We start from the raw sequence: 18,771 nt of genomic DNA on the forward strand, positions 1-18,771 counted from the left end.
GGAGCACTCTTGAGCTCGGCACAAACCAGAATTTTGTTCGAAAAATCGAAATAAAATTAAAAATAAATTACAAATTTTAAAGGACATTTTTGAAACGTTTTTTACGTGTTAAGTCCCATTTAAAAATTATATGCAAAGCGCCAGCTCCTGTAACGTCCAATCAAGCTCATATTTGGGATTTGGAACAACGAATGAATGCCCACCAAAAATTTATTTTTGTTAAATCCTAATATAATATATAAAAGAAATGTTCATGGTTGAAAGAACCATACAATCCAAAAAATCTCAACTTAATATTCTTTAAGACATGTTCAAGTTTAATTTTCTCATAAGTTTTGAAAGGAGGTGCTGCACGAAAAAAGTCAATTCCGTAATCGTGAATTGTGTTCATGAATTTGTAAACCACGAAGGAATATATTCACGTTTATAGTGCAAATGCACCATTTCATACTCATGAATAAATTACATCGTGGTTCTCCCATTCATGAACACAATTCACGATTACGGGAAATGATAAGAATGAAATAATTTAAAAAAGTATAAATGTGAAACAACATTAAATAATTTTAGAAATAATATGAAATAAACAGAATAAATAAATTTGAAAGAATTTAATGGTATTATTGGATTTAAACAATTGCTTGAAAAGGCTTTTAAGGAGTTTGAAAGAATGAAAAAAAAAACACGCAAACATTACAGAAACAAGAGAAAAATATTTTAAACGAATGAAAATCCTTTAAAATATTTTTCAGTTCAGACATTTTTTCATGAAATTTTCTAGCTGCTCATTCTTGAAAGAATGAAATAACTCACAACAAAACCGAAATTAGAAAACATACCTTTTTCTGCAATATCAAAATATTTTCATCTCATTCTTCTGATCAATAGAACAATTTCGTATCAACATTTAAAAAATCATGGTAATATTACGATTTGGAAGTTCTTTTATGTCAAAAATATGTGTGCCTTTACCTCTGAAAATGTGTATTTTTTCTAGTTTTCTGATTTAATGACAATTTTCAGTCTAAATTGAGGTCAAATAAGACCATAAAGGAGGTAATAATCAACCTTTCACAATTACGCCTTCCAAATTCACACATTCTTTTTACTGTGGCAAACAGTAAACAAGTTTTCAGAGTTAGCTTTTGTTATCTTTTGCTAACATAAAAACCGTTTTTGCTAATGATACAAGCGTCTTCGCCAAAGGTAGAAACCTTTCTGTCAGCACAAGAAGATTACAAACAAGCTTGGATATTTTCTTATTTCAAAGAATGGAAAATTACTCCAGATGCTGCAAAACATATTATTTATCCTTTTAAACTAAGGGCTAAAACCATAACAATTATCACAACATTAAAAAGAATGTGATAATTTTAATGTGGGAGGATTAAGTTAAAGATCATGGGCTTGCTTTTGACAAAAATCTTACCTTACCTTAACCTTGTAGGGTCACATTGAAAGTATGCAGGTAATATGTAACAAATATATTAAATGTTTGTATCCACTTATGAACAGGAATTCTAGAATTTATCTAAAAAATAAACTGTTAATTTATAAACAATCTTTCAGGCCCTTGTATGCAATTAATACCAAAACTCAAAAATTATTTTAAGAGCGTCACATAGTTTTCTAAGTTTTCCAATTAGTAAATTCCAACTGCAGCAGTTGCCCCTATCCCTTTTTGATACAACCTCTTTCATAATTGAACTTTCGAAAAAGGCGTGTTTTTCAATAATTTAAGGCCTAATGATTTGAAAATTTGGTGCCGAAGTAACGTTATTAGAATTGGACTTCCAATATGATGGCTTTGTTAAAAATTCCGAAAAAAACTTTTTTTTTAATTTGAGTAGGCAATTGAATAAGTCATCCAATTTTACATAATAGTCCGTTTGATACCCATGCCCATATCTGCACTTAATTATAAACACGTCTTTTTTCGAATGTTCAAAAATGAAAGTGATTACATGTAAGTTGGCAGAGAATGACCCTTTTATAATGTATGGTAACTTTGTATGGAATTTTGAAAATATGTTTAGGGACCATCCACAAACCACGTGGACACTTTTTTTGGAATTCTCAACCCTCCCCCCCATCGTGGTCAATTTCCATACAAATATTTTTTTTTGTATGGAGCGTGGACAATCGCCAACACCCCCCTCCCCAAGGTGTCCACGTGGTTTATGGATGGTCCCTTAAATGAAAACGATCAAATATGACTAAATCACATAGTGCTACATTGTCCAAGTCCTTGCCATAATAAATTAACTCCATAAACGATTAGATAATCGCTCATCCTTTGCTTGTTTTTTTTTATAAATTACCTCAGATTGATACGAATTTAGTTCATATCAAAAGGAGCTACCGTGAGAAATTATGACCAGACTCACACCCCATGATCCACAGATGGATTTATTGCCAATTGACAGGTGTTATGAAACTCAACTCAACGCACAGGTTCCAATCAAACGAACCGTCCGTCCATCGATGACATTTTACCGCACACAACAAAACAGCAGCCCAGCCACTAGCAATCTGCAGTTGTTGTGCTTTCTGCCATAACACTTTCCTCAATAGCACCGCACTGATCCAGTAGTGCCTGGCTGGCATCACTGTCCGTAGTACCTCAAGGAGGTGAATTGATATTACATCACCCCCCTCTATTGCTCTCTAGACCCCCCTTCGTCGTCGGCTGGTCGCACAGACTGTTTTGTTGAACTTTTCATTAGACCTCTGGCCCGATCTGGTAGATATTGATTGGGTATTGTAAGGTACCGTACGGTATACGCTCGGTGGGTCGAGTTTGCCAACCAAACGAGACCCAGGTGACCATTACGGCGCACACAGCACCTAGTTAAACCAGTTCCAATAACCTCGGATCGGCTGGTAACGACGGGCTGGTTCTCACTTCTTTTTTTTTTTACTTGTACCATGATCAGGTCTCAGTCAGTTTTATCGCGAACTATGGTGAATGGAGGAGGAACTAGCAAGCCTGCTCACGGTTTCCGCAATCGAGCCCCGTATGACTTAATGGGCTGCTGCTGCATAAATGAATGTTTATGGTGTTGACACCCCTAACCGAGTAAGCTGGACGCGGCGCGCGGACTTGGATATTGAATGTTTGATCAATTCGATGCGGACGTGGACTCGGAGCCGTTCACGACGAAGGACCCTGAAGGAGGGACTCCTTTCACCAGGGTTTAGCTTCGGGAGGGAGGCTCGCGTACAATCGCGGCTGTTTGCTAGCGGATTTGGACTGCGCTTGGAAAGGTTGTTAGGAATGAGCTTTACGAGCGTTCCGGTTGGCACGGAATGGCTTTGAGGTTAGCTGATGTAAAATTAACGGTGATTTGCGAATAAAACGTGGTATGGCATCTTTGCGACTTGTTTTTTAGACATTTTTTTATTTGTAGATTTTTCAAGGTTCAAAATTGATTTTGAAAGGCCGTCACAGAATGATTTAAACAAGACCCAGTTATATTTTTTTCGAAAGATATAACAGGATAGCATCTTACACACTAATTCACAATCCAGAAAAAAATACGGTTAAGGTAAGGCTATAATCTTGCTTTAAAAATGAAGTTTGATGATCTGGCAACACTGCATCTAGTTATGGGGGGGGGGGGTCGGAGGCCGTGTTATGCTCCATAAAAATTTTTTAAAATTTGTATGAAAATTTTGATAAGAGGAGGGGGGGGGGGAAGGGGGTCTAAAACTCTGATTTTTTGCGTTCCGTAATAAAAGAACGCTCCCTTAGTGATATTTATGTACTTTTTTTGGAGCCAGATTTCACTTATTTGTAGGAAAAACTATGTCCGGATCAGTAGTCTGACCTCTCGTTGGATTATTATCCGAAATAACTTCTAAACGAGTATCTGGAATCGCTGTCTCAAGTTTTGACCATTTAACTGGTATTTGGGTCATTCCAGGTCCACTGGGTACACTTTTGGATTCGACCTTCACCGATTTGGACAAAACTTGGAGGGAACGTCCATCTATCGATAGTTAACAAAAATCCCAAGTTTTGTGCTGATTGGCACCGCCCTCTTTTATGACGATTTTCCAAAAAAAAAAAAATTCTTTAATCATAACTTTGAAACTATTTGAGCAAAAGTCTTTCTACAGGTTTCATAGTTCGGTTTTTATATGTGAGAAACTTATTTAGAATTTGAATTCATAGGACAGAGTGCTGCGCAAAATCAAACTTTTTTCATTAAAATCGCTGTAATTCGCCAATAGTTCATTTTAGATTGAGGTTTACATTGATTATTATCTAAAATTGTCCGGGGAACACGATGGTGATAAAATAAAACAAATAAATATATAAGGAATCGGTCAACACTGAATTTTTATACATAAAACGTTAAAATATAATATGAGGGGACATTTTAGGGTTGAAATTTTATTGATATTGAATTCCTTAGACTATTTTCAACAAAATGCAACTTGTAGAAAGTCTTATGCTCAAATAATTTATAAGTTATGATCAAAAGAAAAAAAGTTTTTTAGAAAATCGTCAAAAAAGAGAGCGGTGATAGGTGAACGTTTCCTCCAAGTTTAATCCAAATCGGAGACGGTCGAGTCCAAAAGTGTACCCTGTAGACCTGGAATGACCCATTTATGTACTTTTTTGAAGCTGGATCTCACTTGTTAGTATTAAAACTATTACTGGGCCAATAATCAGACCTTTTTTTGATAGGTATTCAAAATATCTTACAGACGAGTCTTTAAGTTTGAAGATCTGACATCACTGTTTCAAGTTACAATCACTTAAGTAATAATTATGTGTTTTATATATAAATGATGATTCAAAAGTGTAAAAAATCAATTGAAAATCAGTTAAATTTTCTTTTGCAATCAAAAACCACGAATTAATTTAAATTAAAAAATTAAATAAATTTAAAAAAAATCATATAAAACGAATCTAGGAAAAAATGAGAATAAAAAGCAAAAAGTGCATTCTTATATAAAATGTTCGTTATAGCCTTGTCAATGTTTTTGTTTGAAGGTGTATCATAAAGTTGAAATGAATTAATTTATATTTTATCGGGTTAAATTTAGGTGACTTGAAAATTGGTTGATTTTTTAGTTTTAGGACTTTTTTTGTTTTTTATTAGGATTAGTGACTTTTCAAGCTCAAAAATAACCATAATCCCAAATTCCCTTATTTCACGGAAATTTCTCGGAACTTAAAATTTGTTAAAATAATCGAAAGAATCTCAGATGTGAGACAAAAGGTCTAAAATACAAAAATTCAAAAATAACTCAAATATCTTATTGTATAATATTTTGTTATCCAATATTGCAAACGTAAGCACACTTCAAAAGTCTTATGAGAAAATACTTGATCAATTCCAGAATTTTTTTGAAAAGGTCCTATACGTTTTTGTTTTTCACATTTATATGGGAACTATTCAAAAAAAAACTGTAGGATTTATTTTTTAGTAATTTTGCCGTGAGTGAGTTTTGCCGTTCTTTCAAACATGAGTTCTTCAAAAAGCCTGATGAGATTTTTTTAAATTCAAAAATATTTTAACATTTTTTTTCAAATTAATTCATCGTTGCTTCTGAATTATTTTTAAAAGTTTTTTTCACTCTTTTGATCATGAGCAGTTTTTTACAAAGAAGGACGATTTTTTTTAATCCAAACATGATTTGATTTGATTTCATCTTTATATTTTTTGAATATATGTTATATTTGTTTCAATTTTATTTTTTTGAGTTTTTCTTTTCTTTCAAACATGAGTTTTTTTAAAAAGCCTGATGATTTTTTTCAATTCAAAGATATTTGAAAAAATTCAAAATAATTTATTTTTGCTTCTGGATTACATTTTAGATATGAGCAAATCTTCAAAAAGTAGGATGATTTTTTTTTGTTGATATCCTAACATGATTGAATTTTACTCAAGATAATTCATTCTTATTTCAAAGATATTTTTGTGAGTTTGATCAGTTCTTGTAAACATGGCTTATGTTTCAAATACATATACAAATTAAATTACAATTTAAATAAAAAAAAATTTTTAAGATAGATTACTGTTATTTAAAAAAAAAAAAAATGGTGAGATTTTCGTTCTTTCTAAAAAGTTTTTTCTTTCAAATATTGAAACAAAATTTAATTCTCATGCTTAATCGTAATGCCATGTTTTAATTTAATTTTAATTTATTCATTCACGTATTTCGCAAAATTGTGAAAATTCACATTCCTTTGAAATACTGTTAGTCCTTCAAAATACCGTTAGCATTGCATTTTTCATTCATGTAGCTGTTCCTTTAATGGTTTCGTTACTTACCAGAAAGTGCACCAAGATAAAGACTATCGACTGCAGTTCCATGGTGTTGATTTCATTGAGGAGTCTGAAAAGGAAGGAAGGGAAAAGATTTATTAGGGTGTGGTTGTATTGTAAAAGGCGTAAGAATTCACCGACTTTAATTTATTGCTGCTGACGAGGGGCAAAGGGAGAAGAATTTATGACGTATCGTACCGCGGGGGTAATTCGATTGTCGGAATTTGATAGGAAAAGTGGCGGCGAAAGCAGTGCTGGCAGAATTACTGGGTCGTAGGAGAGTGAGTTAAACGATGGAAAGCAACGTTTTCTTCGAGTATGTAAAACTCCAGTAATGATCCATTAAAGTGAGACTCTGCCCAAAGAAGCCCGAAAAAAACGATCGGGCAGCGATCATTGCGAAACAGGCCCCGACAAAAAGCATCAGAAACTGTTTAAAGCGTAAAAACTGCTGAAAGTTGAGGTTGGCGTTCATTTTCCCAAACTCTACCGATGATGGCAGGCAAAAAATGAAAACGAAAAGCAAACCATCGATCAAAGGTGATTGGTTGCGGCCCCTGAGAGGTTAAAACTAGAAAACGTCCATTAAAAAGCGACCTTTGAAGATGTGTTTGAGATTTGAAGATTGAAAATTACTTTTTTGAAGGAGCAATGCATATGCTTCAAGATTCAAACATTTTATTCTAACTAAAGTGATGATAATCATTAAACAATTTCAAAAAAAATAATTGTAAATTTCGTGCAATCTAACTGTGTCCCCAAATCGCATTCGAAGGTTAACTAGAGGTGACAGCTTCGTTTACTTCGTTACCACCTCGACGTGAGCAGTCCAATCAGATGCAACCGCACAAAACTGTGTCAGGCGCAAACATTGCGCACACGCACGCGGGGGTCCAAAAGTCAACAGGTGGGTGTGAACCCGACTGTCCATCCTCCGCCATCACCTGGGTGGCGGTACTCAATTTGCGATGGTCCACCTCACAAATTACGTAAGAAAAAGCCGGCGCACACAGATTGTGCTTTTGTACAAAACAAACCTGCGAGGCAGCGCATCCCCCAATACGCCTTGACAACCCGAGCAAAAGATGTGAAGATGTGATGCTATCGCGCATCACACTAATTTGCGTTCCGTCATTAGCCGAAATACCCACATTTCACCACGACACGATGGGATCTAGCCTAGATGGCGCGAAATTTAAATACAAAATGACATCACACAACGCTATCCGGACGGTACCGCTCACCCCCAGGTTGCCAACTTTTTGGGGTCCCGCCAAAATGACTGTAAATAACGGGGGAAAAGAAAACCGCACGCGCACATCTTTGAAAAGCCCGAGTAGGTGAATGTAACCAACTTGAACTTAAGTCCATGCGATCGCTCAAAAACAACAATCATAAAAACAAACCATCCACTTTAACGACCCCCAGGACTTTTGTGGTCTCCTCTTTCTACTCCAAGGAACCTTCCACCCCAGGGTTCGAACTGACGACCTTTGGACTGTGAGTCCAACTGCAGCCAGAGATTCCACCATAGCAGGGCTTGGTTTGTTGTTTGTCTTTTTATAGCAGGGATACGACTCCTACGCTTGGAATGCCTTAACGGCCTAACGACAACTAAGGCCGAGCCCGACGTTTTACTTCCCCAACCGATAGAAGGCAGAAGCAGATGGGAATCGAACCCATGATGACAAAAATGACATTCATCCTAAAATCTCCATCCGCTCGGGTCGGCACAGATTCCAAAACAAAAGCCCGGCCAAATATCCGCAACAACACGAACGAACAATATCGTGGCCAAACGAACGACCCAAAGACGATCGCGACGACGACGATTGTTTGCACGTTTGTGGAGGTGTTACGCAACACAATTTATTTCCTTCCATCAATTTTTGCTCTCACTCGTCGTCGGCTTCGGCGCTGGAATCGAAAAAGTAAAGACCGAACTGGAATATGCGAGCGTGAGATCAGCCGGCCGTAACAGTTGTTGTTGTTGTTGTGCATCGGGCTCTGGGGCAGTGTTTGGATAGAGAGTAAACAACAATGAGAAGAGGCTACTCGCGAATCGCCAAACCGTAACACAATCAAATCGAACAATCGCGATGGCAAAAAAAGGTTGTAAAATGTGGTGTTACTACACAGCACTGGACTCGTAAAATAGAAAATGGAGTGTGTGGACAAAAGTAATTGCACTGCGGACAATGCAGGAAAAGTTGTACATTTATTATCCTGACAATCAATCAGTTGTTGAGCAATTTGTCGCCATAAAGTTTTGTTGTCGCATGTGCATTTTGAGGTAGGTTGAATGAAGACGCAATTTATCAGTTTATTTATATAAATAATAACACCTTTTCAAATTTGAAATAAACAACTAAAAATATAGAACTGCATTTTTGCCACACGTCATACACATTATTTTGATTTAATATTTGACCTTTAATAAACAAAAACTAGAGCACGCAATGTAAACATTATCCAACACGTTTTTTATGGCTGACCGTTCTATGTTTTATACCGAATTAAGGTAGCCAGAATACACTCTGACTAAATTTCCCTTTGGCAAGTTGTCGCATTTGAAGGGTGTGACAGGGTGTTTTTGTTTTGTATTATGTGAATGAATCTTTGTCGATCGATTTCTTTAGGTCTTCATACAAATCTGGGGGCTGTCCTTAAAAAAGTGCTGTGAAAATATTCGAAGAAAGATTTTCTGATCGATTTGTTGTGATTAGCGAAGTTGTAGGTCATGATTAAAACTATTCAGAAAAAAGAAGTTCCGTAAACCGGTTTGACATTGCACAGTGGTCCGAAACCGAAATCTAGCGTGACAAAATTGATAGCGGCCACACGTTTAGATTTAGAGCTTTGGTGTCTTGGGGACAAATAATCAGGGTCAATAATGGCATCTTTTGGTATGGTGAACATTAGGGTGGTCCAAATTTTAGGGTGGTTCAGAATTTTTATTTTGGCGGGATGACGAGATAGCGCTTTGATGTCTTCAGAAAAGTTGTAGGTAACACCATTCTAAGCAACTTTGCTGAAGGGCACAAAGCTCTATCTTCAAACGGGAAGTTTCTAGATTTTTGTAATTTAGGTTGAGGTGTTTATGAAAAATCAATTCTATCAAAAGTTATGGGCAAAAAACGATTTAGAAATGCTCATTTTCAAATTGAGATAAAATGAGTTTAACAAAAAAGACCTCCGAGATATTTTCAGCAAATGTACTCTAGAATGTGTACTTTCAGATGCTTCTAAGAGCGAGGTCAAACTCCACCACCTTTTCGAGTTATTCACATTTCAAAATGGCGTCTTTTTCGTCGTATTTTGGCTCTAACTTTTGTTTAAAAGGTCCGATTTTCGCTCTCATGGAAGATAAATATGTGTTTTGATAAGCTCTTCAAATGTCTAGAAGACACCAACTCGCTACAACATAAGCCTGAGTTGATAAATTCAAAAAAACTCATTTAGACTGCTTGTTTACAAACGCTGTTTCGCCCTTTTGAACTGTTACTACGGAGTTGTACATTTATCCAACAAGGACAACGAAAAGCATGCAAATTTTTTTTGCCGTTTCGAAAAAAAACACCATTTGAATGGAATTTTAAATCAAATGTCCATGTAACAATAATGAAACGTATCACTTTTTGATACAAGTGCTGAAAAGGATTACTGTTAGATAAAAATGCTGAAAAGTTCAACTTTTCTGCTCGTATTTTAGTGCTGAAAAGCATAACTTTTTGCCCCTCGTACCGAACAGTATTACTTTTCGATTTAATTTTATTTTTTTGTAGAGAAAAATAGGCTGTTTCGTCGTGCAAGAATGACAGGAAAAGTATGTTTGAGTTTAATTTTTTGCAATAAAAATCGTATAATCGATTAAAAATTGAATGCCGAATTGGTAACACTTAGAAAAAAATAATTTTTCGTAATTTTTTGCAAGGCCATGTCTCAGCCACGCAAGGTTGGATTAACAATGTCCAAAAAAATAGAATTGCTGAGAATTTTCGCAAAATGTCAAAATTGTGCCCAAAAAGTGCCATCTTGTTGGCCAACGGTGTTGAAAGTTTGTTATAGAAAATCGTAAAACTATGAGAAAAACTGCGTTTGCCCAAACAGATAAATCCATAGATTTATAGTAGGTACACTCTCTTTTGGTGATGGAGGCTGTTTCAAAAAGATATTGGCATTTTAAAAATATCTATTTTAACAGTAATTTGCAAAAGGTGTGAGAAAAGTCAAACCAATCTGGGATGTTTATGTCACATCCCAAGTAGCACATTTTGTTCGCCAAAAGATTTCCGAACTTGTTGTTGAACTCATTTACTATGTTTTCCCAACGTCCCTGAGAACTCTTGAACGCTGGAAAAAGCGCACGTTTTTCTGTTGTTGAACATCTCTTAACCTGTTAGAAATGTGCGTGGTTTAATTAAGTTTTACAAGCGCACGTCCTACTTGCATAGAGAACGTTTGTTGAACATGTCATAAGAACTCTTGACTATAAGATTCTGAACCGGGTTGGATAACGTCGTTAGAACCGTTTAACAACATTCTGCCTTTAAGATTCAGGAGGGAGTTAGGCAAACGTTTTTATAACCGTTCAAGAACATATCGTGGCAGACAAGAATGTTAAACAGGCTTTTCATAAAATACGTCCAAGGTGTTCGCTCAAAAGTTGTTTTTTTCTTTATTTAATCCTTTATTTGTGAGTAATGTCGCTTTACGATACTTAAACTACTAGTTTTTTGTAATTTATTAGTTTGGACAGGGATACGACATTTATGAATAATAATAATATGAATGATGGATAATACAAAAATATCAACCATAAAAAATCATTCAGTTTCCTAGTTATGCCTTTGGGAATTTTTTTTCAATTATGTTTGAGTGCTAATGAACATCGCTTGCTACTACTACTCTACTACTGCTGCTGGTTCCCGGTGCTGCATTTTCAGTTTTCCTTTTTGATGAAGAATGCTCAGGGCAAGTATCGAACCCAAGATCACTCCAAATGTCAAGTCCGGGCGCGCGTCTGCTTCTTTCCACGAGGGTTATGTTGGATGAGCAGGCCTAAACGTCAATAAGTCTGCGGTCATCTAGGTTTTACCAAGTTCACTAACAGTTTTCCCAAACTTCTTTCGAACGTAAGCTGTTTTATTTTTAGAACTATCCTTGCTTGTTTCGTCAACATGTCCTTGCTCGGATTTTAGAACACGAACGCGAACTTCATAAACAACTTGTTTACGAAATCCCAGCCGAAGAAAGGTCAAATCTACTATGTTATCACGTTCAGCAAACTGAAATGAAACATCATGTCTGCAAATGTCATTTGCTTTACGAGTTCTACAAGCATGTTTCATTGAGGTCAGAATAAACTTCAAAATGAACTATTCGTAATCCGTTGCTAGATTTGTCATTTGTGTTACACAGCCATGTTGAACAATGGTTTTTTGATCAAAATGTGAACAATTGACCAAATGTGTTGCCACTTGTTCAATAATTAACGAATAAAAACACTTATGCAGCAATTGTTCAACAAAAAAATAAAGAGCGATGTTTTTCTTGCTACTTGGGATTTTTAAGTGCTTCAAAAAACCTTTCGAGTGCAACTAAGAGAATTGAAATTCGTCAAGTTTTACAAAAATTCGAGCAATTTTAAGATTTTTAATGTTTTCGGACCTTAAATTTCTGTGTCTGTTATACCCCACTTCCCTTTTTCGTAGAGGGTTCATATTTAAGTTCATTTTATGTATAGAAAAAATAAAAATGGTGCAAGTTTTATCAAAATCGATAATGAAAAAAATAAAAAATAAAAATACAATGAAAAGTCGATTCGGGAAACCGTAGAGCTGCAATTCACGCAAAACTCGATTTGATTATAAAAATAATAACTGTCACCATCTCCCGGGTGGCATCAGGTTTGACGCTTCTTTCACCACACTGACTCACTGCCCCTTTCAACGGTGAAGCTGCATCCCCGAAAGCCTCCTACAACGGTCTGCTTGCTGTATCTCGCGAACTTAACGAGATGCGAATCTCATCAATGCACTCACGCAGAACTTGATTGGCTCGATACACACTCTCGGAAAGTTGCTGATTGCCTCAAGATGACAACATGTTTTCTCTCGCAACTCTTGTTTCGCGAAGGGGGGAAAACTCCCTTGAAGAGTACCTCTTCCAACATGGAGAAAGGGAAGTACGTGCGCGCTTCATTTATCGCTGTTTTTCCATCGACGGCAACGTTTCCTTCCGCATGTTGGTGCGTTAACTGGTGAAGATCTCTACCGGCTTCGGCTCTGCAAAAGGTTGGAACACTTTCGCTGCTGCCGCGAAGAGTTCGCCTATCGCCTGGCACAACGGTATCAATCTGGGGCGTTGAGGCGTGCGTACAGTAAGTAGGTAATAACGACTCTCTTGGGAAGTGGGGCTCCTCGACGGATCTGACGGGGTGGAATTTTCAATTCAGCTTCTGAGGTTCGGCCGGTTAGGGTGGAATTATGGGAAATAGGAAACAAGCGGCCCCCCGTACTAAGGTTTTAAACCGGGTGAGAAAATAAAACCACGCAAAGGCAGGTAGTTTTTGTTTTCTGTGGAATGGTTTTGCAAATGACGCACTGATGCTTAGGAAATGATCTTGCGGGAAATGTATCGTGCATGATGTTTGCTGATTCAGTATATGTACGATGTGAACTGGAGCGACTAGACTTTTAAGGTAGAGCTGGGGTAGCCGGTTTTGACCTAGTTGCCAAAGAATGAAACTTAAGTTGGACATTAGCTGACTGAGTGTAGGTGGACTGCCGGCCGAGGTCAGGGAATGGCTTTGGGTGTGGCACAGTTCTTGGAATTGTGTACGCAGTGATTTTATTAATCCTTTTTGTCATGTTCTGAGTTTTACATTTTTCTTTCTTTCGTTTTGCAAAAAAGTAATCCTCTACAAATTAAACATTGAATGTTCGCAAATCTAACTTCAAGACCCTCATTAACCGTTGCTGATTAATCACCCCACCGATCCCGAGTGAATTCCTCTCCAGCTGAGGTCCAACCATCAATCAATCGTCAAAAGCCAGCTCAGTGATCGTTATCAAGACGGCAAAGCTTCAAGATAAATATTATCCTGGTGGGAGCTATAAATAACTCAAGCTCAAGCTCGATAATGATGATGCCATGCCTGTGAGTCTTTCGTATCAAAGAATAAATTATTCGCCATCACCAAGTTGAATGATGTAAGACGGTGCCGATTCTCAGCGGTCTCCGCAAACATTATTCGGCATCCGCAAATGATCTAAGATCGATCCTGGACAGCTCTAATCACTATTACTGCAAGGGTGATTCTGCGGTGATGCTTATAATTATGACTCATTCGTTCTTCCCTGGCAGGAGAGACTTCAATTTGGAAGAAGATGATGATGATTGCACTTTTTTTCCTTCTTCTTCAATCAAGCTCAGATGCGTGCACAGAACGCTCGATCCTAAAATATCTCGAAACCTTCATTCAGAAGCCCGTCTACCGCTGTCTAGGTTGTTGGCGCGGTACAAATTAAGACTCGACTCTTGACTTGACTTGATTTGCCTCTCCCTTCAAGTACTCGCAGCTCCAATATATCAATCTTATGACGCCAGGTCTGGTACAGCAAAACAGCTCACCCCGATGACTTGCCACTGCTACATTCAACGAACGACCTCCTCTGGTGTACAGCTTACAGCTCGCAGCAAGAAAAAAGAAAAACCAGCCGTGTCCATAAAAGTCGAATCGTTCAATGACAATCGCGCGTTGAGCTTTTAGCTTCCCTTGAAACGCGCGCGGCTTAGCGGACTAGCAAAAGGTAAGTCATGTCGAGTCAAACAGCTGGCCGTGCTGAAGTCGAACTTTGGCGGGGACCTCGAAAAACAAATTGAGTTGGAATTTTGGAATGCAAATAGAGTGATTATTGGGAGTGAATTATGATTTATTTGAACGATATTTAGCTTTAATTTGAAGAGTTTTCAATTGAATCTTTTAGTTTGAGTAAAAACTGGAAAGTTCAAGCGTATCCGGCATCACACAAACCACGTGTTTCAATTAAGATCTTGGCAATTTTCGGCCCAAGGTTAAGCTTCTGACTGAGTTCGTCGTTTATTACCCAAAACAGTCACTACTCAGTACTCACGGTAAGGTGTGGTAGGCTTAGAGATTAGATACACTCAAATCGTGGTGTATTTGAAATGAGATAGTAAAATTAATTTTATTTTTTAATTGGTTGAAAATTTCTTCTTAGAAACGCAATAAAGACCTTTAATATTAAGAAGGAAAATGTCAAAATGGTAAACATATTTTTTGTTATTTTTTTTAACAAAATCTCCTATGAAAAATTGTTTATTTGAAAAAGACCTTTTTGATTAATCTCACAACAGCAATGAATTTTTGACTTTAAATCATACAATCCATTCGGTAGGATAACGATTCTCAAGGTTATGAAGCTCCCTGAAATAGAGAGTAGCACTTTTGCAAATGGGTTTTAAAACGGTTACTCTCCGCCAACTCAAACAGCAACTGCCCCGACCCCTTTTCGACTTCCTTGAATCTTTGCTTTAAGGGTTAATTTTGGATCTTCATCACGAATTCGAGGTCCATTTTTCGATATCTCGTGACGGTGGGGCGGTACTATCCCTTTAATTTATCAGAATTTTCCAGTGATTTGTAGCTCGAAACCGTGAGGAGATTTGGTGCCAAAGGATTTTTGTGTAAAATTGGACGTCTGATTTGATGGCATACTCAAAATGAGGAAAAAAAATTCTTCATAAAAATGTTAAAAATTGTTTCAAAATCACTGTCGTTACTTAACTGCCAAAAATCGAAAGAAATGTTATTTCAAGAGAAATTTAAAGTACTTTTTTTAATTTTCAGTAACCCAGAGAGGTAATTTTTGCATTTTAACTGAAAACTAGCGCAAGAAAACAATATTACCAATTTCGTAAAAATATGAAATATTTGAAAAAAACTTGGATTGTTGGCTAAAAATACACAAAAAGACTTAATTTAAATTTCATGCAGTTTATACTGTGTTTACTTCAAATTGAGGCCTTTCTTTATTGTGGAACTTTATTAAAATTGATTTTAAAATAAATAAGCAAGCAAATAATAATGTGCTTTTTTCTGAACATCTTTTCAGAGATATTGTTTTATTTAAATAAATCTAATTTTACAGCAAATAAATTATACTGATAACAAAGCCCGCTGCAAATATTTTTTAAATACGATTTTTTTTTATTTTGTGAGTGTTTGAAATCATTTTTTAATTTTTAAATATTTTAATATGGTGAATTGTGGACCGGTTCAGATGCCGGCGGATTTTCCGACGACGTAATTCCGGGTTGGTACGAAATTCCAACGAAAAATATATTCTATCGATACAAATACCCCCAAAACGGTGTTATACCCACTCCAAAATGTTTATTTAGCAATTCTATGGTAATATATTGACATTTAGTTGAATTAAAAGTTTGCAAAATTAAGTTAAGATAAGTTTTATATAGAATTTCCAGAGGTGTATATACTTTTATACTAAGTAGTTAGTAAACTTTATATTCAATCCAAATAATTTTTTTAATCAGTCAAGGATGCCTATTTGGAGTTGGGAGACTGGATTTATGGTGATTTGTCAACAAATAACATTATTTATGTTAATTTTTTGAAAGGTGTACAAACTTTTTTTGCACCTTTTTTAGTATCGTAATAATATTTGTTATATAACTTTTTAAATAAATCATCTTTTCATGAGCTTTTTGTAGCAAAATGTTTGGCATGAGTTTTTGAACAAAACGTAGTACTAGGTTCCTGTCAAACTTTAAATTTTTTACATGTTTCATCACAAAATGTGCATGGTGCCCAAGGGGTGTAAATACTTTTTTTACATACTGTATTGTTGTGTTAAGGAACTTAAGATTTAAAAAAAAGTAGCAACGACCAATGAAATTGGAATTTTTTTTAAAGTAACGCCGTTGCAAATATTTTTCAAAGCTTATGTCACCTCCTTTTAAATTTGTCTGAAAACCCAGGGGGCAAAAATATATTTTTTCATTAAACTTTAAAAAATCATTAAAGTAGAAGCCTAATCAACTGATCAACAATCTAATCTTTTGCTAAAAATAAAATTTTCGTCAATACTTACATATTTTGGAAACTGATAATTGCAAAACAATTGGACAGGTGTATAATGAATTTCAAGACACTTTTTTCATAAAAATGTTGAAACCATAGCTCATAATTTTAATTTTTATGAAAAAAAAAACAATCCATGGTTTAAATAACCGGCCACAGATTCAAAATTAAAAAAAAGGTATTTTAGAATGCATTAAAAAAAGTTTTTGCGGAGCTGATCATTATTATTTCATAAAAGTTCAAAATATTTTAAAGCGATCCCAAACAAGCTAAATTGAATTATCAATGCAGAAAATTGCATTTTAGTTTGTTTTGAGTTGATTAGACTTGTATTTCCATTGATTTTTTCCAGTTTTAAGAAAAAAATTTTTTTGCTTCTTGTTTTATCAAAATAATTTTGAAGGGGAAGGGGAAGAGAAGTTATTAACTTTGGAAACTATTGGCAACGGCCTTTTTGATAAAAAATTAAAATTCTAAGCATCTCGGCATAAATTAACGGAATAATGCATAAACCATAAAGGCCTCAAATTAATAAACTATCATATTATTTTCGTATGACTCTCAAAATCGCTTTCCCAAAGTTATGCTAAAATATACAGCAAATAATAAAATAGTCTTAAAATTATTGAAAAAATAGGTTCTGCACCCTACTGCAAAAAGAAAAACACAAAATAAGATTTAAAATAAATCAAATTGATGGTGAATACAATTGAACATTCAGTATAATCGTGAGTTGGAGATAATAAAACTAAACCTCAGAATAGGTCGATGGACTGTAGAGAATTAACCCTCTACTGCCCAATTTTTGTTCGAAGATTTTTATTATTAACGTGTTCAGAAGTTCATTTTAAGAACCTTTTGTTCTACGCAAAACTTTACTGTTCTTGTTTTATGTTTTTCTTCTTTTATTTTTATTTTTTTATTTTTCATTTATCTTGTTTAGTTTATGTTTGTTTCTGATAGTATTTGGCTCATTCTACCACATTCTACAGTACCTTTCGCCATTTTAAATGCTTCATGTTTTTTTTAATTTTTTGCTTGTTTTCACATTTTCTGCTCTAAAACGATACCGTTGTAATTTAAAAATAGCAAAATGCGAAAAGCATAGCCTGAAACATTACAAAAATTACTGGATATTTATTTTTACAAAACATATAGGAAATGTAAATGAAAACATATTTGAAAACATTGTCAAAGTCACAAAAAACAAGCCTAGAGTTTTTTTTTTTGAAAATTCCTATAATTTATTGTGTTTCATATGTTTATAGAATCTTTTTAAATAAAACTCTAGAAGTGAAATTTCAACCTTAAAATTTTCACAATTTTAATGAGTTCTTCTATGCAATGCTTTTTAAACAACAAAAGTTGATGGAAAAATTGACTTTCGGTAAACTTTAAGATCGAAGCCCGCCTAGAGGCGGGGGAGGGTAAAACTATTGTGAAAAAGTGTTAAAACAAATCACTGGCTTGGAAAACGAGATTCTCCACCCAATCCACCCCAACGAGCAGCATTCTTCACAACATCGCATCAGAATACCACATCATTCTCACGAAACCGCACGACGGGCGGGCCTTTCTTCCGCAGATGAATATCATTATCTAGTTGCACACACTAACTGGAAATCGCGCGCACCCCGTCTGAGCCGCACCAACTTCCGTGCCATCCATCTTCAATTATGCAACCTGGGCTGCTGATCATTCAGGCATGGCTGATGTCTCAACCCGATTGCCGTTGCAAACTGCAACAACAACAACAGCGGTAATAATTAGCCTCACCATAGGGTACTTTGGAAGTTGGTTGCTGGATGAAGCAGAAGAAGAAGAGCTTAACTGGCGTCACCGAGCCAGAAATAACGACCCACCGAGATGGGGAGGATTCCATCATCATCTCACCATCTCGGCGCTGTCGGTCGGTCCAGAGTGTTTGTACGAAACAAACAGCTCAGGGGCTCTGAAGCTGCAAAACGTTTTCGCGTGTATCGCGAGCTGCAGTTTATCATCTCGACCACCGCATCTTCTGCAAGTCGGCAAGCTCCAAGTCGGTATTGCTCACTTTGAGTTTTGCCAACCTGGAAGTCGCTCCTCAACAAGCACAAGATTTTGTGTAGTGTATGCTCACGAAACAACTTGAAGAGCTTTTTTTTCCTAAAATGACAGAAACACCTCACGGTGTAGAGTCCGCTCGGTAGGGTAAGATCTGTTAGATCAAGTGTCGAGTCGAGTTTGCGTGTGGCATCTTCCTCGCATGATGTCGGTTCGTTCACTTTAAGCCGGTCGAAAAACTGCTAGCTCATTATTTTTGGAGACCCCACAGCAGCTGCCGCTGCTCTGTAATTAACTTCAGGGTGCACAACACAA

The 18,771-nt window shown here is 36.0% G+C and overlaps 1 protein-coding gene across 4 annotated transcripts in view; it reads right to left on the reverse strand.

Annotated features, from left to right (window-relative positions):
* Window positions 1-18,771, reverse strand: part of LOC6036428 — a 112,167-nt gene that overhangs the window by 69,625 nt on the left and 23,771 nt on the right. For all 4 annotated transcript variants that reach the window (XM_038262436.1, XM_038262437.1, XM_038262438.1 and 1 more), the window contains exon 3: window positions 6,291-6,354. In XM_038262436.1, coding sequence (XP_038118364.1) covers window positions 6,291-6,332 — 42 coding nt within the window. In that variant the 5' untranslated portion in view covers window positions 6,333-6,354. The remainder of the gene's footprint in view (window positions 1-6,290; window positions 6,355-18,771) is intronic.

The sequence above is a fragment of the Culex quinquefasciatus genome, chromosome 3 (assembly GCF_015732765.1).
Source record: "Culex quinquefasciatus strain JHB chromosome 3, VPISU_Cqui_1.0_pri_paternal, whole genome shotgun sequence".
Taxonomy (NCBI): Eukaryota; Metazoa; Arthropoda; class Insecta; order Diptera; family Culicidae; genus Culex; species Culex quinquefasciatus.